At 41.3% G+C, this 27,693-nt stretch overlaps 1 protein-coding gene across 1 annotated transcript in view; it reads right to left on the bottom strand.

Annotated features, from left to right (window-relative positions):
* LOC122810646 (lysine-specific demethylase 2A-like) overlaps nucleotides 1-27,693 on the bottom strand; it is a 1,654,939-nt gene that overhangs the window by 126,073 nt on the left and 1,501,173 nt on the right. The window contains exon 21 of the mRNA XM_044082219.1: nucleotides 4,777-4,940. Within this exon, the coding sequence (XP_043938154.1) occupies nucleotides 4,777-4,940 (164 nt within the window). The remainder of the gene's footprint in view (nucleotides 1-4,776; nucleotides 4,941-27,693) is intronic.

The raw sequence follows: 27,693 nt of genomic DNA, 5'->3' as shown, positions 1-27,693 counted from the left end.
TGTAGATGCAATGGTAAGTTGTGAAGGTCTGAAAACACCCTCAGAAGCCGATGCCTGCTCAGCGGCTCCGGACCCATCTGAAGGGTTAGTCTCCGTAGGCCCAACATCTTGAGTATCCAGAGGCCTAGACAACTCCACGTGGGAGTCGGACGGGGCCTGCAGCTCTGAGGTAGTGGGTGTCAGGGGCTGCGAAAGCACCTCACTGAGAACCGGCGAACCAGTGACTGGCCTAGAAGAGGATTCATAGCCAGTTTTGGGCCTCGGATGCCTGTCCTCATCCTTATCTTTGCGTTTTTTTGTGAATTCCGGTTGTCAGTTGTTCTGACGGCATGGCATAATTAAACCTTCGGCCAAAGTAATGGCGAGCAAAATCAAACCGACGTTTAATAGTGCGTTTGTTAAATCTAGCACAAAACCGGCAACTAGTGACGTCGTGATCTGGGCCTAGGCATGGAATACAGTAAGAATGAAAATCCTTATGAGGTATTTGCTTCCCACAAGAAATACAATTATTAACTTTTACTGACATCGGTCTGAGGCAAGAAAAAGTTTCCCCAACGGGGTACTTAGCTTTATTGAAGACTTTGGTTCTGAAAATCGAATTTGATATCTCAGGAGTCGGCCGACCGGCACTTGCGAACTGCTTTAGCTTCGGGCACCGCGTGGCAAATAAGACTGAAGAAAATGGCGTCGGCTGCTTCTTATATACCCCTGACGCACTGACGTCAGGGAGGAGACAGCAACTGACTCCGGACCAAGACTTTGGAATTCTGGCAGACTGCGGGACCGCCTGACGGCAGGATAACCCAAGTGTAATGACTGCAGCAGTGAAACACGATGAACATCAACCATTTAGCTCTTTTCCATTCTGTTATCTTTACTGGTAGAACAACCTGCTTCCAATTACCTAGGTTCTTTACTTAACGTTCTCCAGTTATTCCCAGTCTCCTCTTGCTTGTCAGCCACATCTTTCACCACAGGTACACCCAAGTGGTAGAATCTCCTTTCACCCACCTTTTACATGCCTTTTTTTCAAAATGCTTTTTGCTGATTTATGTACACATTTATTGTATATATTGCTATATCTACATTAATCTATTTTTTTATTGTTTGGTTTATTTCTTTGCAATGTCTCTTACTACCACAGTCTAGCATAAACATCTCCCTATCTCATCATATTTTTCCAAATGGCTGAATGTCCATTGATTTCAGTAAGTCACGCTGCTCTCAATTGAGCACCCTTAAAATATCACTTTAAATCTGGCAGATCTAACTCTCCTTGCTCCAGAGGAAGAATTAACATGTCCCATCTGACACTTTTCCTTTCCCCCTTTGATATGCGCTCTTTAAACTTCTTTTTGATTACTTACCATAGCGTTTACTCTAGTTGGTAAAAGTAGGTTACACAATACCAGTAGAACCAAAACATTTTAACTGCTTGTATTTTACTGTATAGGTCCACTGTGCTGGTCTTCCCAGACCTTAACTGTTTATCTTTTTAGTTTCCTTAGCAGTCAGTACAGTCTCCTTTTTCATCCAAACACTCGCATAGCTCATCTTCTTTGTAGCCCTAGAGATAAGTAATACTGCTGCACTACCTCATGTGTGGGTGCAAAATTCACTGTGTTTCCTTTGCTTTGCTCTCATCTTTATATGCTAAAAATACTTGAAATTGTCTCCGAATACAAGAAAAAGTCTAAAGATGTCCTGTTCAGGTTTTGATAGGTGTATTTTTTGTCATCAGCAAACAATTTCTTTTATTCATCATACTTTTTTATATCCTTGGATTTGCAAGATTCTTATTTTATTATCCCGGAGCTACAACAGAAAAAAACATGGGTAGAACAGACACCCCTGCATGGTCCCTAAAGCTTTTCCAACAGCCTTCACATTTATTTCTGTTTTGGAACCTTCTCATGAATGTTCAGTATTAAAATCAATATTTTTTTAAACAAATCTTACCATTGCTTTATTCACACAGTCCTAGCAGACCCTGTAAAACATTTTCTCCAGAGTCGAAATTCACCATCACTAAATGTGCTCATTGTTCAGATTTCCTCTGATTAATCTTACTGAATATTTAGCCTACCCTCCTCCAAATAGCCATACTTGTCCATATATATTAATTTGGAGAGAACCCCAACTATTTAACTGTAACAGTCAAATACTTTGCAATCATGATTCAAATGTGTAACTAGTTTGTATGATGCAGAGTATGCTGTGTTGATTAAGTTTTAACTTTTGTACTCGAGAACTCAGCCCTATAAACTATGTAACAGTTTGATAATGTTACATACCAGGACTTTTTGCTGTGGTTATTTACAGATTCTTGGATAATGATCTCTTCCAATGACCGCTAAAAGAGGGACTGTCAACCCCTGTTTTGAAGAAGCCACATTTCAATACTATGATACCTAGCCAGTTACAGACTTCCCTCTCTAAACCTATTTAAAGCAGACAAGGGCAAAACTGGTTGCCTAACAACTGAAACACTTAAACAATCAGACTGCAGGCTACTAACCAATTTGTAGTTATAAACAAACATGACTAAGCAGGCTACTAAGGGTGACAACAGAAGATAATGTCCTATCCCTTTTTTGATGAACTTGACAAACATGAGGCACAGTCATACTGCTTGCATTCAGTCTGTGAACTTGGGAGGCTGTTATGAACTGGCTTGACAGCTGAATAAAAGGTAAGTCTCACAGCCATCTGTGCAACCCTTCTGCACTTGCTTCAAAAGATCTTTGATGTGCCTCAAAGACCTAATTCATCACCCTTGCTTTTACTAACACATATACTGTCTCTGGAAGACATCAAATGATACAAGCAGAATTTTCATCCTGAATTTTGATGTTGTTGTCCTTCATGGACTAGAAAGAGCAATTCACGATTCTTAATTGCTGCTTAGCATATGCATCCAGAGGGATGACATCCATTGTGCTGGGGTTAAATTCTGCTAAGACAAAATATACCTGGTTATCCAGTGGTATTGTCCTAATATACTAGTTTTACATTATTCTCTTCAGAAGCTGGTAACCCAAAAAATATGAGCAGACTTTTTTTTTTTAAACTCTTAGTAACAAATCACTGTGACACCAAAATAGGTACAGTCTTGAAAATGAAACACAGAAAAGGGACATGCATACTGATTTTTGGAACAATAAAAATCTCTATTCATAGCTATCAATCCATTTACAGACCACAAATGCTCTATTTACAGTTATCAATTTATATATCAACATTTAACAATGACAAATAGATCTAAACTATTGCCTGACCTAACCCTGCTAGTAATAACAGCCAAAAGGGACAACAAAAGAGCAAAACGTTACCCCAAAGACGGCAAGCCACAGACCTCTGGACTCGATAAATACCTCCCATTTGACTAATCAGGTGAAAAATGTAGACAGAGGTTATAACAAACTTTCAGGACTGCCCACAGTTGTGGTTAAATGCAAGACTTCAATGTACGGTTCACCTGTCTAAGCTACATGCTTCCAGTACAATACTGTACCCCTGTATCGGGGTACAGCTGTGTCAAGTGCAATATATTTCAATGCTGGAAATCATTTTCTGCCAGGAATATGAAGGAATCATGCTGTTCCACCGCTATGTGATCCACTCTGATCACTCTTCAGACTGTGTATTAACCTAAAAGGGATGGCCTTAAGCACCAAACTCCTACAAAGTGAGGGTCCCACCAGCCAAAACCTCTGTTTTCTTGTTTCTGTATGCTCCCTTCACCCTTCCAGATGGAGACAGTCAAAATGAATACTCAAACAACTTTTCTGTGGCACTTAATCTATGGAATTCTCCACCTCCACAGATCTGGAGTGTGAGTGTCCTCTAATTTCCAATGACTGCATTCTGAGCTTTTTGACAAAATCATGTTATGTCCACCCATTTTAAACAAATATTCATATATCTGCTGTCATAATGGTTAACGAAGAAATGTACATTACAAACAATTCAGCAAAAAAAAAATCATTACAGTGGTACTGCTCATTAGATTCTAGCTCAAACTGGATTTTATAAGTCATAATAAACACAATAAATATTAATATTTTGTAAATAAAGTATCTCTGCAACTACTCAAGCTATGCACATACAGTCAAAGCAACTTGTCCAGCTGAAGGCTTTCCTATGACGCTATACAATACTACTCACGCTACCACATTAAGACATTTAAAAAATATATGAACATTGTGACAATATAATTAGTGGTATACAATCAATAATTACATTTCTTCAGCTGCACTAGATAGAGGTCAGATAGTGCAGCTGTTCTGCCTATCATGTAAGCTACTGTATGACTACCATACTTCATAATAAGTTATGCAAAAAAGTCACTGAGAAATATCTCTGACTTCACATGCTTGTATCTAGTTATTCCCATCCTCTATTCAAGCATTGTAACTTAATTATCTGTAACCCAACACAGACTACTTAATACAAGCTCCAAAAAATGCTAACCAAACTTTCAATTTCAAACATTCACCATTTCTAGGTAAACAGGAACATTACTTTAAGAAGGACCTCTTGCAGGTTTTGTCTATGTTAAGCAACACTGATCTCCTAAGTCTGTTTTCCGCAGTCCAGCAATAAGCTTTAAAAACAAAATTTGGGGAGTGATTTTTTTACAAACTATGCCATATGACACTGAAGACATCTACTATTAAAAAAAATAAGGCAAGAAAAATCTAGGAACAAGTAAACAGCTTCAACTTATCAAGCAGTCAGAAGTTGTATTACTACTAAGATGACTGTTCTAACCTGGAAGCCTGTTGATAAGCCACGTCAGCTGTTTCTTGGAAATGTTAGTCCAGCTGAGATCTAGACTGACTGGCTGTCTTTTTACAATACCACTCAAGGCCTGGGGCACAATGCTTTTACACCGACTTAGGTCAATCTTTGTCCACAACCGCTTATCACAGCACCTGAAAAAGAAAAAAATGAGGTAGACATGGAAAGGTACTCACCAGTATAAATCATGCTACATGCCTTACTACACATCAAATAAACATATTTATTATTCCAGGTAAACCCCAATGAACCGGTAGCATTTTATATTTAACAGAGGACTGTGCCTTTTCTTAGCTCTGTGGAAAATGCATCAAGTCCGTTGTGTTCTATGGCATTTCAGTACCATATTAATACTTTTTAATTTACTTTTTTTTTTTTTTCAAAAGTACGTTTGTTCCATATGTATTTTAGTAAGACCGCCATTTTTAAACAACCAATTTATTTTGAAAAAGACCTACAGGCTTCCAGGAATCACTTGTGTCAAACTGTGAGTAGTCTGTCTCGGACATGCTACTGTAGCCATGGAAAAATATACCTTAAGTGCATCAGGTTTTACAAAAACAAACTATGATAAGAAGTCAAATGCTATGCTGGAAAGGGTGCATAAAGACTAAACATCAGACAATACCAAACAAGATTAAGATATTTTCTTTCAAAAACTATATGTAGCACACATAATGAGTGCATGAGCGATAAAATATAAAAGGGCAGAATTGGCAGAGTAAGTGGAGAATAGGGTGTGGACTTGGCTTCAAATAATGGTTACTTTAGGTCTTGATCTGTAGTGCCATTAGATGAAATGCTGCTTGCAACATAAGTGAACAGGGTGTGATTAGTGGCTTTGGCACTACAGCAATCAAGCAGGGACTGAGAGGGTGTGAACTGTTTGCCTCTCCTAGAGAGAAGGAATGGGTGCAGGCGCTCAGGAGTATACAGGAAAGACTGAAGAAACCACTTACTCTGCTTCAAGGCTGATGGGCTGGGGCTGCTTGCAGACAATGACCCTTGAGAAAGTGAGGGATGAAAAGTGCAATCAGCCCATTGAACAGCCCCATTCCTCTGCTTGGCCATGTGATGGCTTCCTTAAAAGAAAACTCCACCTTAGAACTAAAGAAAAGCAATTTTTTCCTATATTTTCTGAGTTACTTTAACATTTCAAAATCACTAACTGCTTCTTATGGAATTTTAATGTTTTCTGCAAAATGGCTGTCAATAGGACATGACATATCAACTTGATCTTACTTTCTTCAAGCCTTTCTCTTTCCCATAATAGATATCAAGTCTGCTTTGCATGAGTCAGGCTTGACATAAGTAGTGGTATATTCCCATTCCATTGACATATAATGCGATTATTGTCAGTCACTGTCATCTTATATACTGTCTCTAACATGTCTGCTTTTATTTATTGAATAGCCTCAATTGCGTGCGTCTCATGGCTTGTTTTACAGTATACTAAGGAATTATACAGCTGCAACCAAATCAGTTGCTAAATTTCTGGCCTTGTTCAAAGTATACTCAAAAGACAGGCACAGCAGATCAGCAAGAGATGTTTATTTTCACTCCACGAACAAACCTCACAGAACATTAACAAAAACAATAACGCTGCTACAGTTCTCAGCGCGTTTTCGTCGACATACCCTTCATCAGAAAAACTAAGCAGTGCTCAGTGTGATGAAGTGCATGTCGATGAAAACGCACTGAGAACTGTAGCAGCGTTATTGTTTTTGTTTCTGTTCTGTGAGGTTTGTTCGTGGAGTGAAAATAAACATATTTTGCTGATCTGCTGTGCCTGTCTTTTGAGTTTACCAGTGTGAGTTTGGGCAAATTGACCACTTATTTTTATTTACTTGTTCAAAGTATCTTTTTTGTAGTCTAAGATGAATATGACAGCCCCTTCTCCCTACACTTTGGTAAATGTGCTTATACTTTCTTTACAAGAAAAAAAATATTTTCTGACTTTTCTCTAAAGGTCATGGACATCTTTGATACTACATTCAAGTCATCTTAAAATGTAAAATAGTATAAACAACAAATGTTTAAGCTTAGTATTTCAATAATGTGATGCTGCTTATGTAAATATGTCAAGAGAGGTGACAAATGCCTTTGAACCACTGACCGATTTAATTTTTCTGTTTTGCTCTGAAATGTGCAGCTACATAAGAAGCAGCTGTGAATCAGTTTAAGTTCTCTTCCTCTCTGCATTAAAGACAATGGAAAATAGTTTCACACCTCTCTGTCTTGTTTATAGCAGCCTGAGCTCCTGACTACTGATTTCTCTGTGGCTGTGATACGTCAAGCAAGTGTAGAAAAATTCCTCTGCAACTCATGTGAGAAGTTAAGCTCAAAAAAGTGGGTGGTCTTCCCCTTCCTTTGATACCAAAGTGAGGAAAAAAGAAATTATGTACCTACCACTACCATAATGTTCCATGTGAGTTGTCCATCTCGTCCCCTTCATTCTTGACCGATGGGTTCGGAACTGATCCTCGGTTACAACTCGGCACCACTTTCTAAAGCTCAAGGTCTTCAGCTAGCTCATGGCTCCATCCCTATCCCATGATACTGTAGGGCATTCCCCAGATCTTGTTGGCTGATGTTCTATTTTTATATAAAAAGGAAATAAATATCTAAACCAAATATATGCCTTTACCAGACTTAGAAGAGGGTCAAAGACTAACCACCAAAAGGTAAAACCACCTCTCATTCTCCCAGAAATCAAGGAAGAGTTAGGCGGGTGGGACGTAAGAATGAAGGGCGAGAGGGACAACTCACATGGAATGTTATTGGTAGATATATAACTTCCTTATGTGAAGTTGTCCCATCTCGCCTTCATTCTTGACTGATGGGACAGCGCCCCTACCACCTTTCTTCCTGGGTGGCTCAAGGCAGTATATTCTTCAGAACAGTGGAACCAAAAGAGGCCCTGTCCCTGGAGGCCATGTCTACTTTGTAATGAGTGATAAAGGTATGAGGCTTAGCCCCTGTAGCTGCTGCACAAATAGTATCTATAGGGAAGCCTAGCATGGAAAGCAGAGGAAGTAGATACCACCCTTGTTGAATGAGCTTTGATACCTTGTGGCAGTTCTTTATTTGCTGAATTATATACAAGCAAAAAGTGTTCAGACAGCCAGTTTAATAAAGTAGTTTTTGCTACTGGAAGACCTTTTTTATTTTCTGAGTAGGATACAAAAGGTGATCAGATTTTCTAAAGCCTTTTGTTCTATGCAAGTAGAAACGCAGTTGTCTATGAATGTCCATCTGATGTAGCATGTATTCTGCCTTACTGCCATACTTGAAGAATACTGGTAGGTCAATACACTGACTGAGGTTAGATTCTGAGCATACTTTGGTTAAAAAGGATGGATTTGTCTGGAGTGACACTATCACTGTAAAACAGCATGTATGGAGGTTTAATGGACAAGGCTTGCAATTCAGATACTCTCTTCTGGCTGAAGTGATAGCCACTAGAAAGACAGTTTTCCAGGTTAGAAATTTCAAGTCACATGATGATGCGGGTTAAAAGGGAGAAGAATTACTTTGGACAAAAGTTGAGATTCCATGGTGGTTGATATATGGTCTTAATAGATTTGTGCCTCTTAGGAAGGCTTTTGCTAGCCTGTGAGACATTATACTTGAATCTCCATTGCCAATATGAAAATATGAGATAGCTGCTAAATGGACTCTAATAGCAGCTGCCGCAGCTCCTTCATTAAAAAGTTTAGTCAAAAATTGTAGTATAGATGATATGGATGCTGAATATGAATCAATATGATTTAGTGAAACCCAGGTAGAAAATCTCTTCCATTTACTGAAGTACAATTTCCTGGTAGATTATTTGTGAAAAGAAATCAGAATATGTTGAACTGCAGATGAAAGATTTTGTGACCTAGCTATTTTGGGAATCGGAGCAGCCAAGCTGTCAGCTTGAGGGTGGAAAGAGAAGGATGAAAAGCCCCTGAAGAATGTGTCAGGAGATCTAGTACTGGGTCCAGGACTCAAGGCTTTTTCCATAGATGAGGCTGTAGGAAGGGAAACCAAATTTGACAAGGCCAGTGTGGCGCTATCAGAATTAATGTCCCTCCCAGTGAACTGTCTTTCTGAAGTATCTTTGGTATCAGTGGAAAAAGGGGAAAAGCATAAAGGAGACCCAGGGGCCAATCATGTACAAGTGCATCCCTCGGTGATTCCCCCGGTGGGGGGATAAGGTCAAAGCAGCTGCTGCATTTTGTGTGCATGGATGTGGTAAAGAGATCGCAGCAAGGCTGACCCCATTTGCGAAAAATCATTTCTGCCACTTCTTGCTTCAGGGACCACTCATGGGGCATTAGAATTTCCCTACTGAGTTTGTCCGCTATCACATTGGATTTCCCTGGTATATGAGTTGCTATTAGAAAGCACTGGGATGAGGTAGCCCATTGCCATACTCTGAGGGCCTCTTGACAAAGGGGGTAAAGACTTGGTTCCTCTTTGTTTATGTACCATATGACTGACATGTTGTCCATCTGGATTGCAATCATTCCTAGAGGAAGAGAGTGTTGAAGTGCTTGCAATGCCAGTAGCACTGCTCTTATCTCCAGTACACTGATGTGCAGGTGAGCCTTGTGTTCTTGCCAAGTGCCTTAGGCTGTCTTTCCCTGATAATGCCCCCCAACCCTATCTGAGAAGCGCCCGTGGTCACTGTGGCTGATGGGGGAGATAGAGTGAAAGGATGACATATGGTGGCTTGCTTTGAATTTAGCCACCATGTTAGGTCTCTTTTGTAAGAGTCTGTCATAATTATCTGGTATGACATCGGTAGTTCCTGGATCGATCACTGGGTAAAAAGAAGCCACTGGAAAATTCTCATATGCATCTGAGCTAGGGGGGGTATGGTGACTGTTGCTCCCATTGTCTCTAAAACTTTGAGAACTGTTCTTGCTTGGACGCTCGTTCTCGAAAGCAGGTTTTGGATTTGTGTCCGAAGGGTTTGTATCCATTCTTGTGGAAGAGTTACTATCATTGTAACAGTTTAGTTCTGCACCTAACAAAGGCAATATGCTGAGACGGCAATAAGGCAGATTTTTTTGTAACTGATTGTGATCCCTAGTTGAGTACACAGGTCCAAAGTGCTGTCTGTTGCTTGTAGTAGTAGATGCTTGGAGGTGGCGGTAAGGAGCCAGTCATCTAAGTACGGAAACACCTGGAATCCTGCACCTCTCAGATGAGCCATAAAGTACAGTTTTGTACCTACCATAAATGTAGATGTTCGAAGATCCACATTGCTGCAGTCCTTACACTTGGGTAGTCCGCTGTCCTCGGTCGGCCCGAATATCAAAGTATAAGGCTGACGTCGGTCAGGGCGCATTTGACTGACGTCAGGACGTCAGGGTACAAATGCGCATGACCGACGTCATATCCTCAGTCTTTTCTTGCCCCAGATGTCAGAAGACCCTAAAAATAAAGGTCAAAACCAAAAGACAGCAAACAACCAACCAACCACCCTTGCACTAACTATATGTACAATATATACAATATACACAATATGTACAACCCAACCCACACAACCACCTCTAACTACAGAGAGGAAGGAGGGAGGGTAAATTGGACTGCAGCAATGTGGATCTTGAACATCTACATTTATGGTAGGTACAAAACTGTACTATGTTCTTCATCTCACATTGCTGCAGTCCTTACACTTGGGTAGAATCCCAAAGCAGAGGTAAGGGAGGATGGCTAACTACAAGGAAGCAGGAGCCAAAATGCCCTGCAAAACAGCAGTGGCAAAACCAGCCCTGGACTTAGAGTAAAGTGGCAGGTGATAATGCCTAGAGAAAGTATGCACAGAACTCCAAGTAGCTGCCTCCAAAATATCCTTGGTTGCCACTCCCTCAAAAGCTGTTGAAGTGGCAGTAGCCCTAGTGGAATGAGGCCTAATCCCAGCTGGAATCTCCTTGCCATGATGGGAATAACAGAAAGCAATGCAAAACCCAATCCACTTAGAAATAGTTTGTTTTGACACAGGCTTGCCCTGAGAACTCAAAGCAAAAGAAACAAACAACTGCTGAGACTGCCTGAACCCTTTAGTTCTGTCCAAATAATAACACAACTGCCTGTGAACATCTAAAGTGTGCAAAATCTTTTCCCCTTTATTTTGGGGATTTGCATAAAAAGTAGGCAAATGAATAGTTTGGGTTAAAGCCACACTAGAAACCACCTTAGGCATAAAGGAAGGATTAGTACGTAATGATACCCTATCCTTATGGAAAATCAAGAAAGGCTCAACCGCCATAAGGGCCTGTAATTCAGACACCCTTCTTGCAGAGGTAATGGCCAATAAAAAAACAGTCTTCCATGATAAATATTTCAACTCAGCAGTAGCTGCAGGCTCAAAAGGTTGTAGAGTGAGTTTCTCCAACACAAAATTGAGATCCCAAGCAGGAGCAGGAGCTTTTCGTGGGGGTCTTATATTCTTTGCCCCTCTAAGAAATTGCTTGAACAAAGGATGAGAAAACAATGGTGGGTCACAATTATAGTGAGCTGAAATTGCTGCAGCATGAACCTTAATAGAAGAGAAAGACAAACCTTTGTCCAGTAACTCAGTAAGATATTGAAGAGCCACACTCAAATTAGGCCCAGAAACATCAAAATCTTTTGCTGCACTCCAAAATAAAAATCTCTTCCATTTATCCGCGTACACTTTCCTTGTACTAGGCCTTCTAGCTTCCAAAATAACATTGAAAACTTGCTGAGGAAGTGGAGGCCCACTATGGTTCAAAACAGAATATGCCAGGCTGTTAGGTGCAGAGAGTGAAGCTTGACATTGAGCAAATGGCTGTCCTCCTGTGACAACAGGTGCGGAATCGAAGGCAAAGGCCATGGAGGCTTCCGTACTAGACTTCTTAGTAATGGGTACCAGTGCTGTCAAGGCCAATCTGGAGCTATTAAAATCATCCTTGGCTTGTCCTGTCTGACCTTCAGAAGTACCTTTGGGAGGAGAGGCAGAGGTGGAAAGGCATACACATGAAGATTGCTCCAATTGAAAGAAAGAGCATCCACTCTCCAAGCTGTGGGATGAAACCTTTTTGTGCAAAACTTTGGCAGCTGATGGTTTAGAGGAGAAGCGAACAGATCTATGTCTGGAGTTCCCCATGACACTGTCAATTTCTGAAATACATGAGGATCCAATTTCCACTCGTGGGGATCCATAATTGCCTGCTCAACACATCTGCTAAGGAGTTCTGTGCTCCTGGCAGAAACCTTGCCTGAAGATTGAGCTGTAAACTGAGAGCAGTCTCCCACAAAATCATTGCTTGCCTGCATAGAGGATAAGAATGCGTTCCCCCTTGCTTGTTGATGTACCACATGACAGTTGTGTTGTCTGTTAGAATCAACACCTGTCCTGGAAGAAGGAATTCCTTGAAAGCTATTAATGCAAACTGGACTGCTAACATCTCCTTCATGTTGATATGTAGATGTTGTAGTCTGACAGGCCACTTGTCTTGTATCCACTTTCCATTTAGATGAGCTCCCCAAGCTTTGTCTGAGGCATCTGTCGTTAAAATCTGACTCGCCTCTGGCCGGGTCACAGAGAGTCCCTTGTTTAGGTGACATTCCTGAGCCCACCACAAAAATTCCTTCTGAATGCAAGGTATTATTTGAATGACAGTGTCCAGATCCTGGCAGTGCTGTGTCCATACATTTTGAGATACCATTGTAGCTTCCTCATATGCAGTTTGGCATTGGGAAGCACCAGAATACAAGATGCCATGAACCCTAAGGCTTGAAGGACTGTCCTTGCAGTCAGCCCGGACTGATGAGATAGTTGATGGAAGTAGAGGGATAGACTCTTTTGTTTGTCCTGGGTTAAAAAGGCCATCTGGGATGCTGTATTCAGTCTCACACCCAGAAAGCACATGTCTTGAGAGGGTACTAGACTGGACTTTATTTCGTTCACAGAATACCCTAGGCATCTTAGCACTGCTATCACATATTCCAAATGATGAAGAAGCTCTTCCCTTCCTTGAGCCAGAATTAGGCAGTCGTCCAAATAAGGATAGATCTGTATTCCTTTTAGTCTGAAGAAAGCTACCACTGGAGCCAGAACTTTCGTGAACACTCTGGGCAGTAGATAAGCCAAAGGGCAATGCAGAGAACTGATAGTGAGAAGTCCCAGCTCGAAAACGCAGATACTTTCTGCAACTGAGTCTGATAGGAACATGAAGGTAAGCCTCCTTGAGATCCAAAGTTACCATCCAATGATCTTTGCCCAGCAGAGGTAAAAGCTGCTGCAACGTCAACATTTTGAACTTGGGAATGTCCAGATAAGTGTTGAGGATAGATAAATCCAAAATTGGTCTCCACGTGTTCCCCTTCTTTGGTACTAGGAACAGGCGAGAATAAAATCCTAGGCCCACTTCTGGCAGAGGGACCGGCTGTATGGCCCCTAGTTGGAGCAACAGAGAAACCTGTTTGTGAGCCTCTATTCTTTGTTGAGGAGGAACGTCTGGCATGCCTTTGAAAGGAGGCAAGGTATGGAAATAAAACCTGTAGCCGTGGTGTATGATATCCAATACCCATCTGTCCTGGGTAATTAAACTCCAATTTTCTTTGAAAAGTGCCAACCTTCCTCCCAAAGGTGCTGCCAGACGAGCAGGCTCTGGCAGCTGAAAAGGTAGGTCATTGGGTCTGCTTACGAAGGACTGACCCCTGCCCTCACCAAGCCTGTGCAGGAGAACTCCCTGTTCTAGGCCTGAAAGAGCCCTGAGCTCTGCCCTTACCACGCCTAGATCTACCCCTAGACTGGGAATCATAAGAAGGATACGTCCACCCTTTAGTAGGCCAATTTCTACTAAACTTTGGAGGCTGGACCTGCAAAAAATCTTTAACAGTCTGCATAGACTTAGCCTTGTCTTCCATTTTCTTTAAAACTGTCTCAACAGGAGGACCAAACAATACGTCAGATTGTAAAGGAGCATCTAAAATCCTTGTTTTAACATGTTCAGACAAATTCTGATCCCTCAGCCAGGCGTGCCTGCGAAGAACTGACCCAGTGGCAGCCACCCTAGACGAGGCCTGTACAGCATCAAAACCACATTGCAAAGAATGCTTACCCACCTGTTCAGAAACATGCACTAAATCTTGCAACTCTTTACAATCAATACCTACTGCCAGAGCATCAACCTTAGACTTCAATTGTGAAAGGAGATAGTTTTGATATTTCAACATGTGAAACTGGCAATTCAGAGCCCTCATAGCAAGAGTAGAAGAAGTATAGACTTTCTTTCCCCATCTATCCAAGGCCCTAGCCTCCTTGTCTGCAGGAACCGGATTTTTAACAACAGAAGCCTTAACACCTTTAGGCCCCTGGCTAACAGTTTCTGGGTCTGCCCTAGGACTCTTAAAAGATACTTATGAGCTTCAGGCACCCTGTAATACCTATCCGGCTTAACAGGAGCAGGAGGCAAAGAATCAGGATTAAGAGAAGCCTCTGTAAAAACATCTTCCACTACATCCAAAACAGGAGGTATAGCCAAAGGCCTATGCTGGGGTAAAAACAGAAATTCCCTAAGCCTTTTCCTGGAATCAGAGAAGTCCTGACCTTCCCACTTAAAATGCTCCCTCATGGAATGAAGAGTTTCTGAAAAAGAAAAATCCTCAGGAGGAGTAGCAGAAGGAGTAGAATCATCCACATCAGAATCAGAATAAGGAGAGTACTCCTGCAAGTCTTCAGCCGAAGACTCTGAAACATCTGAAGCCTGCTCAAAACCCCCCAGCACAGGCTCCACCCTAGGACTCTTATCAGGAGGGGGCATAGAACCCCTAATCAAAGTAATCAAATCTTCTGCCATTTTAAGCATATGCTTCTTGGGCACAGTACCTGAAGAGCTAGGGGTAACACCAACTGAAGCTAAACCTGGCCTGCCCCTGGGAGAAGCCTTTGAAACAGAAGGAGAGGGCCTAGCCACCTTAGGAAGGGAGGGGAGTATAGTAACCTGAGAAGCCCCCTCAGCCTGACTCGCCTCCTGAGAGGCCACATCTTGCAATAATAAGGTCTCACCCTGGGAAGACAAAGAAACCTCCGGTGGAGCCACCGGCTCCACCGACACCTCTAAAGAACCGGCGTCCGGTACAGACGGCTCTTCTAGCCTAGGCTTAACTGCCTTGTCCTTGCGCTTCTTGAAGAAGGGCGTCGGAGCATCCGACGGCATTTTATAGTTGCACCGCTTCCCAAAGACTAACCTTGCACAATCCAACCTTCTCTTTATAGTGCGTTTATTAAATCTAGCACAAGAGCGACAGCCAACAACGTCGTGCTCAGGCCCTAAGCAAGGAATACACAAAGTATGATAATCTCTATGCGGTATCTGTTTCCCACAAGAAATGCAATTATTGACTTTTTCTGACATCCGGTAAATGACTGAGGCAAGAAAAACTAAAATATTCCCAACGGGTACTTAGCCAACTTTGAACTCGGTCTGAAACTTCTAAATCGAAAAATCTCAGAACGCCAACCGGCACTTGCAATGCTGCTTCTGCATCGGACCATGCGGCAAAAAAGACTAAGGATATGACGTCGGTCATGCGCATTTGTACCCTGACGTCCTGACGTCAGTCAAATGCGCCCTGACCGACGTCAGCCTTATACTTTGATATTCGGGCCGACCGAGGACAGCGGACTACCCAAGTGTAAGGACTGCAGCTATGTGAGATGAAGAACATCCACTGCCATGCATTTGGTGAACACTCTGGGGGCTGTAGTAAGCCCAAAGGGCAGTGCTCAGAATTGGTAGTGACTGGCTCCCAGCCGGAAGAGCAAATGACTCCTGGATAGCCTATCCATTTTTATGTGGTAATATGCATCCTGGACGTCTATGGAGCACATCCAATTGTCTTTTCCCAGAAAGGGAAGAACTGACTATATGCATGACCATCCAAAACTTTGCCTTTTTTACGGATTTGTTTAACGTGCTGAGATCCAATATTTTTCTCCAGTGCCTGGTTTTCTTTGGAACTAAAAATAATCTAGAGTAAGTCCCGGATCCTATCTGGTCTGCGGGGACTGGTTGGATGAGCTCTTTTTTCTAGCAACTTTTGAATTTCGGTTGTTGCTGGATTCCTGAGACTGGGTGGAACGTCAGGAATTCTTCTCATGGTTGGGGGAGGGTGGGAAAAGGGAACAGAGCAACATCTGGATATAATCCTTTGTACCCAGTTGTCTTTTGTTATTTTTAGCCAGACATCTGTCTGGGTACAAAGACAAGCGCCCCCCGATTGCTTCCAGAGTGGAGCAGTCAGGCTTCCTTTCAGGAACGCTGGAAGGGATTGCCGAAGAAAGACTCCCGGTCGCCCTGATTTTGTGGACCCCCTCTGCGGCGTGTGTGGCCAGCATCTTCCATTATTTCCCCCCTCCTATGCCCCTGGAGGGGGATTCACCATACGTGTCTTGAAAGGCTCTCTAGGATTTACGAAACCACATCTTTCTACCCTTTTGACCCTTAGGATAGCATCTTGAAGTAGTAGAAAAACAGACTCGAATGGCAGAGAGAGTCTTCCCTTCTTGCTTACACATGGTCAGTGTTTCTTTAACTATGGGCCCAAAAAGCATCGAGCCATCAAAAGGGGTGTTGATGAAGGATGACTTGAAAGGTTCTGCAAATGAACACAAGCGCATCCAGGAATGTCTCCTAAAGGCAATTCCAGAACTCGCTGATCGGCTTGCCCCATCGGCTGCATACGATATAAGCCTCATGGAAGAGTTGACTATTGAGTTTAGGGTGGAGAGCTGGGAAGTTACCTTATCGGAGACTCCCGCAGCTACATTACCCTGGAGAGCATCTCCAAGCTCCTTTAGGAGATCTCTCGGTAATCTTGTAAAGTGAGTTAGGTAATTCAGAGACAGCCATGTAAAGGTCGCTAATGAGAACATGCGCTTCCCATACATGTCCATTGTATGCAACTCTTTATTCGGTGGATGGACAGATGTGGACGTCTCAGATAACTCCACAGCAACACCACAGCTCGTTATAAGAGTTTCATGTACAAAATTCCAATTAGTGAACGCTTTCATGTTTCAAAGAACGTTTCATCAGACTTTGATACATCATTCATCTTCCATCTGAATTAACGCTCACTATTTGGAATTTGTCTACATTAAACTCTTACAACAAGCTTTGGTGTTGCCTCTTTTGTCATTTTTTGGATCTACATTGTTGTTTCTAAGAGGCACTTTATCCAGGACTGCTTTTGTTTTACATTCATCTCAGATAACTCCTTTTTGGTGGCCGCCGCCACCACAGCATCTACATTCATTTAGTCAAGAAATTTTTGTCTTCTGGTGCAGTAATAAATTTATTAGGCCTCCTAGGGACAGGTTCCACTGTATCTGGAGACTCCCATGCCTTTCGACAAACCAATTCCATGAATTCATCTAAAGGAGGAGAAACCCAAGATGTGGAAGGTCGAGAACCAATAGCCTTCATATACACAGACTCCTCTTCAGAAGGGTTAGTGGCCTTCCAGCCTCTTCTCTGATTAAGGACTTCCAAGATGTTTGCAAATGAGACATCTTTAGAAGGTGACTGTGGGGACCCCTCTGATTCATCAAGGTCCATGTCTGATGTCAATGACTCCTCAGGGGAATCCAAGTGTTTCCTCTTACATAATCTCTTTCGGGGTGCCTCCTCAAATGGGGCTTTTGGGGACGTTCCCGAAGAGAAGGGTTCACCCTGTGGGGCCTCATGAGGCTCTGGATTTCTACACTGTGGACCAGATTGTGCAGAGGCAGAAACCGAAACCCTATGGGAAGGAATGGTAGGTTCTTATATACTGGATGCCAGTGGGGACAAAGCTCTCCTCATGACCGCAAAGGCCCTTCTCCCATGACCCAAGGAGAACTCTGACGCACAGGAACCAGAAGCCCCCACCGGAGACACGAGAGAGGGCTCAGAGGTCAAGGTAGGAGCCAAACTCATCCAAACCGAAGCTCCGAGAGGTAAAGTCGGAACCGATAAAAATTTGTTCCGGCTATCCCAACCCCCCCCAGAGCCGAGGTAGTCAGAGTGGTAGGAGCCGAAGAAACCGAAATTGGTCTCGGTGCCATGGGATCCATAACTATCAGCTCCACATATCCCAGCTCCAAAGCCACAGTAGGGCTTGGAGGAGGATTCGAAGTAAGGAGAACTGGTATAGTCAGATCCGAAGTCTGATGGGTCGGTTCTGACAAAATATTTGATAGAGCCGGTGTCCTCAAAAGCTTCTGTACCAAGCGATTTAAATACAAATCTGACAGACTTCTGGAAGAATGAGAGGATGGCGTTGGGGATGTCACAGACTGTAATACTGGGGATCGGAGTGTAGGAGACACTGGATCTAAAACAGGTGATCGGCTCCTAGCTCCAACTACCATCGGTCCCGACACAGATGGAGCCGAGATAGAAGTCTGAGTAGAGGTTGTCAGTTCCAACAATTTTTGTATCTTATTAGATGGCTCTGAACCATCTGATGAGGCAGAAGACTGTCTCTTTGAGCTCTTGTCAGACTTGGATGAAGCTGAAGATGTCTTTTTTGAAGGAGTTTGACCCTTATCCAAATCCTCACTAAAGGAAGACTTTAGCAAACCCTTCAGTATCAACTTATTCTTTTGCTCTTGTAACACCCTTGAGTTGAAACAATGACAAATGGAACAACTTTCCTGCAAATGCAGGACTCCTAAACAGTATACACATTCAATATGACCATCAGTAATTGACATCTTTTGTGAGCATTTTGGACATCTTTTAAATCCTGAGACCTTGATCTCCTTAGTATCTTTTGTTTGTTTGTTAGCCATTACCAACAAAAAACACAACCAACAGAAAATATAAGCCTTCGAATTTAAACAGGCTATCAGCTCTTTAAGAAAAAAGGAAGCACAATCCACAGTACTGCACCTGAAAAGCAATGTTAACAAAAACAATGCGTAAATGATGACAACCCTCTAATAAAAACTGGTTGACAACAATATCTACCAAACTCTCTCTCTCTCTCTATATATATATATATATATATATATATATATATATATATATATATATATATATATACACATATATATATATATATATATATATATATATATACACATATACATATACATACATAATACACGGCTATTAAGGAAAAAGTGTAAAAACACTCACGCACACGCCAAAGCCTTATAACACGGCTATAAGTTTAAGATTAATGACCAGAAAAAAAACAACACTCTCTCAGTAATGATTTCAAAGAAACAGTTATCTAACAATTACTACAGTTAGACAGTAAATGTCTTCTAAACCTAAGTATGTAAGAAAAAAACACAGCTATAATGGGATAGGGTTTGAAAAAGGCCTGTACAAGGCCAACTAGCCAAAAAGTATAAGAGAGAAAATCAGAAGTAACAAATGTGTTAAATCACACGATAAAGAGAATAATACACTATAAACTACAATTATATAGCAAACTTCAAGATTAAATATCAGAAAAACAGTAAAACTTAGCCAGAGCTAGCTTGCGACGACCCAATTCATTTCACCAGCAAATGAGATATGGAGAATGTCCTACAGCATCATGGAATAAGGGATGCAGCCATAAGCTAGCTGAAGACCTCGAGCTTTACAAAGTGGTGCAGAGTCGGAACAGAGGATCGGTTCCGAACCCATCAGTCAAGAATGAAGGCGAGATAGGACAACTTCACATTGAAAGTTTTATAAAGTACAAGCAGGTTTCAAGTACCTAACACAGTACTGTGATCCTACTGAAGGGAGAAAAACAACCTAAGAGATGAGTTAAACTGTAGAAGGTGGAGTTTTCCTTTCATGATGGCTATTCTTGCAGACTTTCACCCTTAGTGATTAGGGAAAGAACAGGTTAACTGACCAAGAGGGGGCTAATGAGTGGCAGGCATAGGTAAAAAGTGCAAAAGAAAAATTAAGCCATGATGACCTTACTTCGTGCCTGCCTAAAGAGATCTTGAAGTTAAAAATCTACTAAATACCCGCTAGAGTTGCTATTAAAAATAACCTCAATGACAGCTGCAGTAAAAAAGAGAGATGCAAAGTGCGTGCAGTACAACATTAGCCATTGCACATATGCAGAAAGAATTCCAACATGGAGGTTTTAAAACTGACTTTCTTTTAAGACTAGCTATGCAACAAGCCCAAACAAAATAAAGTTTCTGAAGGTGTATTATTGGTCATCTTTGTTGGTGACATTTTTGTTCAGTACATTTTCCTCATCTGAGCCTGTTAATCACCAAACCCCTCATTGATCTTGAGCCCATTCATTCCCACAATGCAAATGTCCCTTCCAGCACAAGGACTGAAGTCAGCAGGAATTATTTCCAAATCGTTGTCTAAGGTTATCTTTTGTTAATCCCATCAAAACTATTTCAGGCAGGATCAAGGCTCTCTCTGTCAGGGCCTTGGCTTCATCTACGGCTTTTTGGAAAGGGTTGGATTCTAGAAGCAACAATTTGATAATAAATGCATACTTCTACAAAGCACTATAAACTAAATGTTTTCTCCAGTTCTAAGACTGCCTTTGCTGGGACCATTCTCCAGGGGCTCCAGCAACCTCTCTCTCCAACCTCTCAGCTGACCTAAGCTATGGAAATCTACCTGTATAGCTTAGTCTACTGCAGCAGTGAACAATATGATGAACACAGAATAATTAAGCAAACTTACCATAACATTAGATGTCCAAATGTTCACTGCTGTGTACCCAATTCCCTCCCTCTATCTCCCTTGTTTTCTGGTGTACTTTTTATGTCACAGTATAGACGTGTACTTTTTTTCTTTTCCTAGCAATGTCATATTAGCACTTAATCTCCCTCTTTCAGTCGGCATAAAAGCTCTGAAGGGCTTAGAGCCAAACTTGTCTTTTTAGTCAGCTCAGCTACAGCTAGGATTCCAAAGGTGCCCTGAAGCTGTTTGGCTGTCATACCCTATGCAGGATTCGACCCAGTACCGTAGACTACTGCAGCAGTGATCAATATGAAGTACAATTGTGTAAGGTGTTTGAAAGATGACTGCTGCTGTAGTCTTAGCTATATGGGAAACATCCTGTCAAGGATACATCAGTCGGCCAGCTTCAAAATTTCAGGGCACCTTCCACGTATCAAAGCCATCACAGTCAGCTTGAGCTGAGCTAACTAAAAAGACAGGTTTGGGTGGCAAGCCCTTCAGAGCTTACACGCCAAGAGAGGGAGGGAGGTCAGGCCCTGAAAGGATAATGCTAGGAACAAAAAAAAAAATATATATATATATATATATATATATATATATATATATATATATATATATATATATGTCTACATCCTAGAATAAACAATGCATCAAAAAAATAAGGGGGATGGAGGGAGGGAGCAGCTACTGCTGCAGTGATCATTCAAACAGGTACTAACTTGCACAGTTGTACTATGTTCATTACACTGATCGCTGCTGCAGTAGCTGTAGCTATATGGGTAGATTACCCTAGTTAACTACATTTGGGAGGTGGAAGGAGAAGGGCTCATGAGCCCCTGGAGAATGTTCTGAGCAATATCTGATCTGGACCTAAAGAAGGAATCAAGCCTGTGATGCCTTGTAAACGCATGCACAGAGGACAAAGTTGCTGCTTCTAAAATCTAACCCTTTCCAAAAAGCCACAGATGAAGCCAAGGCCCTGGTAGAGTAGGTCTTGACCCTGCCTGGAATCGTTTTTTTGTTGTGAGTTTAAAAAAGGCAATCGCCTTATACAACCATTTGAAAATAGTTTGTTTATACACAGGTTGTCCCTCCTTCTTAGCTTCACAAAAAATTAATAGATATGAACAATTTTTTTTTTCTGTTATGACAGTACCAGAGTTGTCTGTGGAATCCAAGGCATGGAGCATCCTCTCACCCTCGTTTTTAGGTGCAGGGAAAAAAAATGGGGAGATGGATGGTTTGGCTCAAAGTAAACTTGGATGCCACTTTAGGCAGAAAAAAGAAAAACTTCTGGAGTTGTAAATGCGTATATAAACTTTGGAACTCTCTTAAAGTACAACTGCAAAAGATGGGTTATCAAAGTTCTACACTGTCATGGGAATTTATGATTCTACACATTCCTCCAAGAGAGCTTTCCAGATCGCAAACTATTGTTTGTATGAATATTTTTTTGCTGATGAAACTCTATATAGCCACAAATTGGCTACAACCACATAAGACATCATGGAATAATTTTAAGCTTGTGGCTATAAAGCATATACTAGCACATAAATTACTTCTGAAACAAACTAACAAAAATATTAATAACCCGAAAATATGGGAAAAGGTCTTCAATATTATATTAGCATGATACTGATTTTAGGAATATATTAAATATAGGAAGCATTTCATGTAGATATTGTATAAATGGTTTGTAGTAGTTATAGTGTGTTATGTGTGTGATGTTTATTGTATTTTTGGAAAATATATTTCAATAAAAATTTATTATGGAAAAAAAAAAAGAAAAAAGAAAAACTAGTTTTCAAAGAAACCCTGTCTTTATGGAAAATGAGATAAGGTTCACTCACCATAACAGCTTGTAATTCTTGCAGATGTCAGAGCAATCAGAAAAACTGTTTTCCATGTTAACCTCATGTCAAAAAACAAACTGAGGGCAACTAGTCCTGAATGGGTGCTGGTTATGTTGTTGGCACCAACTAGAAAACCTTTTCCGATTTACTCATATATCAGTTTCTAGTAGCAGGCTTTCTTGCTTCCATTAGTACCTGCTACATGTCCTCAGTACACAGGTCCCTAAAGGGAATTAAGACTCCATCATCCAGGCAGTCAGTTGAAGTTGAATGGGGTTGGGGTATTTCAAACACCCCTGATCTTGTGTGAATAGATCCACTCTGTGGGGAAGCTTGTGGCAATTGCCCCTGGCTATTTTCAAAAGAAGGGAGTCAACACAATGATCTTGGATGGGTGAAAATAAAGTGTATTAACCCACCACCGAGTCTGCGCAGGTATGAGCATGCCTGCCGTGATTGACATGCGGGAGGGCTGGATTAACAAGACACGCAATGCTAATGTAATGGCTGTTGTATAAACTATACAAGTTACTGGTTTGGCCCTGGTCATGGAAGAAAAGGTTCCGTAGACTAGCCTACCTACACAGTAAGCAAATGGAAAATAGCAGCATATGACCAGTGTTTTACCCTTCAGTTGTCTTTCTCCCCACAACTAGTTAATGTAGGTATGGCCAAAATTACTTGACTGGGTGGTCTGCTTCTATGGGTACCAGTTAAAGGGCAACTGTGGTTAAAAATTGAAAACTGTGTGTATGTGTATTTATTTATTTGCTTGTATTGGTGTCTTTGGCAATGGTAATATCATTGCATCACTCTTGAATAGTTACTAGTTTTATTTTAATTGAAGGTGACTAGATCGGTGTAGCCTTCCGTTTCTGGTACACAGTTAGGGTGCCCACAATGTCATGCAGACTTTCATTTATAGGTAGTTACAGTGAAAGTGTTCGGGTTTATTACCTGCATTCAGAATACTTGGACTGGGTTTTCTGTAACTTTCCCCACAGCGGCACTCTTGTTTCTGTACTCTTACACATACTCTTTTATAACTCTTTGCTTGGAAACTGTTTCTACTGATAAATTGATTTAAGTTTAAGAATTGGTTAGGTAAAGAGACCTGGCCTCAACAGCATTTATCCTTCTGTTTCAGTAGTATCAGATCTTGGCATGTTAAGTACTCCTGTATAGTAAAAGTTGTGAATTTAAGTTGTCGTTGAAGTAGTGAAAGTAGTGTATTAGCTCTGCTGCACTTCAATCAGCTGAAGTAGCTTCCATGAGAATACTTTAGTTCAACCAGTATTGGCAGCAGACTGCTACTAAGTATTTTATCAGTTCAGTCAACAAACTTCATTCCTTTACTTGGCTGTTTTTTAAACCTTCCCACCCCTTTCCTATGTTACTTTAACATTACGCCGGTGGCACTTCTCTCTCTAATGGACATGGTTAACCTGTAAGTGGTTAATCTCCCAGCCCCATGCTTACACTTATCAAGGGTATCAGAACTTGTCAGAGATTTGGGATGCAATGGCTAGGCTTAAAAAGGCCCTTGTGGTTGTTAGGTTCAAGCTCAAGCAGTGGATCAGGATGAAGGCTCTGAAAAGGAAAATGAACTATACTCATGAGTCGCTTCATAACGTATGCTTCCTGATGCGGTGTTAGAGGTTGTGGGTGTCTGTTTTCAGCCTAAGTTCATGAAATAAAGAAATAGGCACATGCTAAATGTATGTGTTTTCTTGTTAACTGGACAAACAGTACTTGAATTTGGACTTTTGTGAAATAAAAAAAATGATTTGATTTCACAGCAATTGCATCTTTTTGTACAATTAACTTGTGTTTCGCATATCGCATATATTACCTTGTGTTATGTGGCATCTTTCAATCAAACGGTGGGCGGTGCAGTCAAAATGCTCGCAGACGGGGTTTGAGTGGGGCTTGCTACTGTGCATCTGGTGGGTTAATACACTTCAATTTCGCCCTTGGATGTTTCTTTCTGAATCTTCAGAAGTATCCTGGATTATCAGTGGAAAGGTTGGAAAAGCATACAGAAACATTTTTGTCCAAAGAAAAGAAAATTAAAGGCATGTGTCTTGCAGGCCTTCTTGGATGGAAGTCCACGAATGGAATCTTGCCAGCTGATTGTTCAGAGAAGAGGCAAACAGGTCTACCTGAAGAACGCCCCAAAGGTGGATCAAATCTTGGAAAATCCCCGATCTACTTTTATTAGAGAGGGTCTGCCCTTGTCATGCTCAACTTGTCTGCCACACAATTATGCTCTGACGGGAATGCAGAATGCCTGAAGAGGGAGAATGTGCTGTGAAGCGATATCCCAAGCTAACATGGATAGTCTGCAAAAGGGATATCATCTGCTTCCCTCTTGTTTGTTGATGTACCACAAGACTGTGGTATTGCCTGTAACAATTTGAAGCAGCCCCGAAGTCAGAGATCATTCAGAGTTGAATGCCTTACTCAAGGCAAGTATCTCTTATACTACTTGTGTGCCTGCATCTATCCTTAGTGTCACAAGTCTTGCACTTTTGTCCCTCCTGAAAATACACCCCAAGCAAAGTGTGAGGCATTTGTGTTGACTGCTTTGAAAAAGGGTGAGAAGGGAAAACCTGAATTTAGTGTAGGGTTGCCACCTATCCATTTTTTTTGGACTATCTGGAAATCAAATTGATTCTCTGGCAGCCCGGAAAACGCTGTACAAACTCTGGTATTCTGCTTCAAAAAAGGAGACAGACTATCAAGAGTTTAAACTGGCTGATTTACCAAGGTTTTTTTTTTTTTTTTTTTTTTTTTTTTTTTTTTACAGAAAAGCATAGTAAATTGGCTGAAAGCAGGCATCAGGAACAGAAAAAAAGAGGGTGTTCCCGTCCACTGATGTCATAGTGACTTCATAAAATGGGCAGAGCATGGGTGGACAGGAATGGGCGGGTTGGGGGTAATGCGAGGGGTGTGGCCTTAATCCAGTTCAAGCCACAACGAAAGGTGACATCTGCTTTCTCCACCAAGTGATGTCTCTTCTGAAAAAAAAAACAACACAGGGATTTTACAAGATAAATGATTTTGATGCAGGGACCAGAGATTTCAGATACCATTATATCTTTCTCACATGAAGTCTAGAAAGGGGTATCATGCGAATCACAGATGCCATGAGACACAAAATCCTGAGGTATTCCCCACAGTGATTAAGGTCAGTGTAGAAAAAACTTAGAAACAGATCTAGATATACATCTATTTTTTCCTGTGGAAGAAAAGCTATTTGCACTGAGGTGTCTTACACACCAGGAAAACAATCTTGTGAGAAGTCAAAAAAGGCTGCTCTTTTGGAATCCCAGCTTTTGTAAGAGATCTCTCACCAAAGTGAAAAATTCCGGACACCTTGAAAAAGACTCTGCAAAGGTAAGCAAGTCATCTAAATATGGAAAAATGAGGATACACTATAGACTGCAAGGAGCTATAATTGGAACTAAACACATTTTGAAGACTCTTGGTGCAGTGGATAGTCCAAAGGATAAAGCAGAGAACTGATATTGTGATCCAGACACACAAAACCTTTAGAAATACCTGAAGTGTGGATCAATAGGGATGTGGTGATAAACATTTTTTAAATCAAGTATTACTAGGAAACTTGAAAGAGAAAAAGGAGGTAACTGGTTGTGAAGTGACACTGAGTTTGGGCATTATAACAAACAGGTTTAGGAAAGAAAGCTCCAGAAAGTACAGCTGTGTAAGAACTTCTCATAACAATAGATGTCCTACTGATCACAGTTGCAGTATTCGTAACAGACGGGTTGGAGGTTGCTGATGTCCGGCCAAGTTACCAAAGCTTGACCTTCAGAGGACATACGTCCAAATGAAGACCTCATCTTGTTAGCACAGGGATATAAAACTGGATGTGTGTGTGACATATTTGTACTATACATCTTTGTAATATCTCCAAGCCAGCAGCAGCCTGAAGAAAACTGAGGAAAGAGACTGGTCAGCTAGGAGGGGATTAGTTTGAAAGTTTGAAAAGGTAGGTAGAGGAGTCCCCCCTCCAAGAAGAGCTGTAATACCCTGAATTTGTGTGTGTGAGTAAGGCATAGCATTTGTGCCCAAATGGAGAGAAACTAATAGGAGGAGGATAAGCTGGGAGGGAATGAATACTGCAGTACTGATAAGTAGGACATTTACTGTTACGGTAAGTTCTTACACAACTGTACTAAGTCCTGACTGAGTCATTGTTGCAGTATACGTAATAGATGAGCGATTCCCACAGCTGTAGAGGGGGGGAAAAAGGTGGCAGGTTTAAAGTGAAAGAGAACAGTAGTCCAAGAGACCAGACAGAACAGTTCTGGCAAACACTTCTCTGGACCTGGAGAAGATATCTAGCTTATAATGTTTTGTGAAGGCATGGACAGATGACCAGGTAGCTGCTTCTAAAATGGAGCTGGTATTCATCTCCTTGGAGAAGGCAGCTGATGAACCCACTGCTTGAGTGGAATGTGCTTTTTGGCCATGTGGGTAAAGACTTTTCATGGTATGAGTAGTACAAGGTAATAGCCTTCGAGATCCAGAATGCAACAGTTTGTTTGGATATCCTTAGATGTGTTGTTCTACCTCGATGTCCATTCTTACCAATGGGTTCAGATCCGATCCTTGGCTCCGACTCAGCCAAATGCAAAAGCTCGAGATCTTCAACCAGCTTGTGCCCTTCTCCCTTATCCCATGATGCACTGGTGCTTCCCTCAGATCTCGTTTGCCACTGCAACAGATCAGGAGTGCTTCGCTAAGCTCTGGCCAGTCAAACTTTTATATTTGATATTTTCTCAATATTTACTTAAAATTTTGTCTTAGAGTAGTTAGGTATTGTAGTGAATAAGTTTTCTTGATCTTATTACGTTACTGCTAGTTAGTAAATTAGTCAGTGTGGGCTAGTAGTCTGTTTCTGGCCATGGTTTTAGGCCTTTAATATCTCCCTACCCTAGTCGTTTAAATTATCTAGTGTTATTCAAAGCCTATTATATTTCAAGATTTGTTTGGTGTTCATTTCTTTAGTGTGTGCTGCGGAACCTGTTTAAATTAGAGGGTTCATTGCTGTTGTGTTTCCAAGCCCAAGTTTTAGGGCCTAGTAGTTAGGTAGTTGTTTAATAGTTCTTTGGCGTGTTTACAAGCATATTTCTTTATACACGGCTTAAATACTGTAAGTTTGTGTGTTTTTTTTTGCATTCATATAAATATCTATAGGTGCTGTGAGACATGTCTCAACAACAAAAAAAGGTTAAGCAATCCAAGTTTGGTTCAAGAAGTGCCCAAAATGTGGGCAAAAAATGTCCATAACAGATGGACATTCTACTTGTGTTTATTGTTTAGGGGAG

This window comes from Protopterus annectens, chromosome 9.part0 (assembly GCF_019279795.1).
Source record: "Protopterus annectens isolate FY-2018-M chromosome 9.part0, PAN1.0, whole genome shotgun sequence".
Classification (NCBI taxonomy): Eukaryota; Metazoa; Chordata; order Ceratodontiformes; family Protopteridae; genus Protopterus; species Protopterus annectens.
The sequence above is the reverse complement of the archived record's forward strand: the minus strand, read 5'-3'. Positions and strand labels throughout refer to the sequence as shown.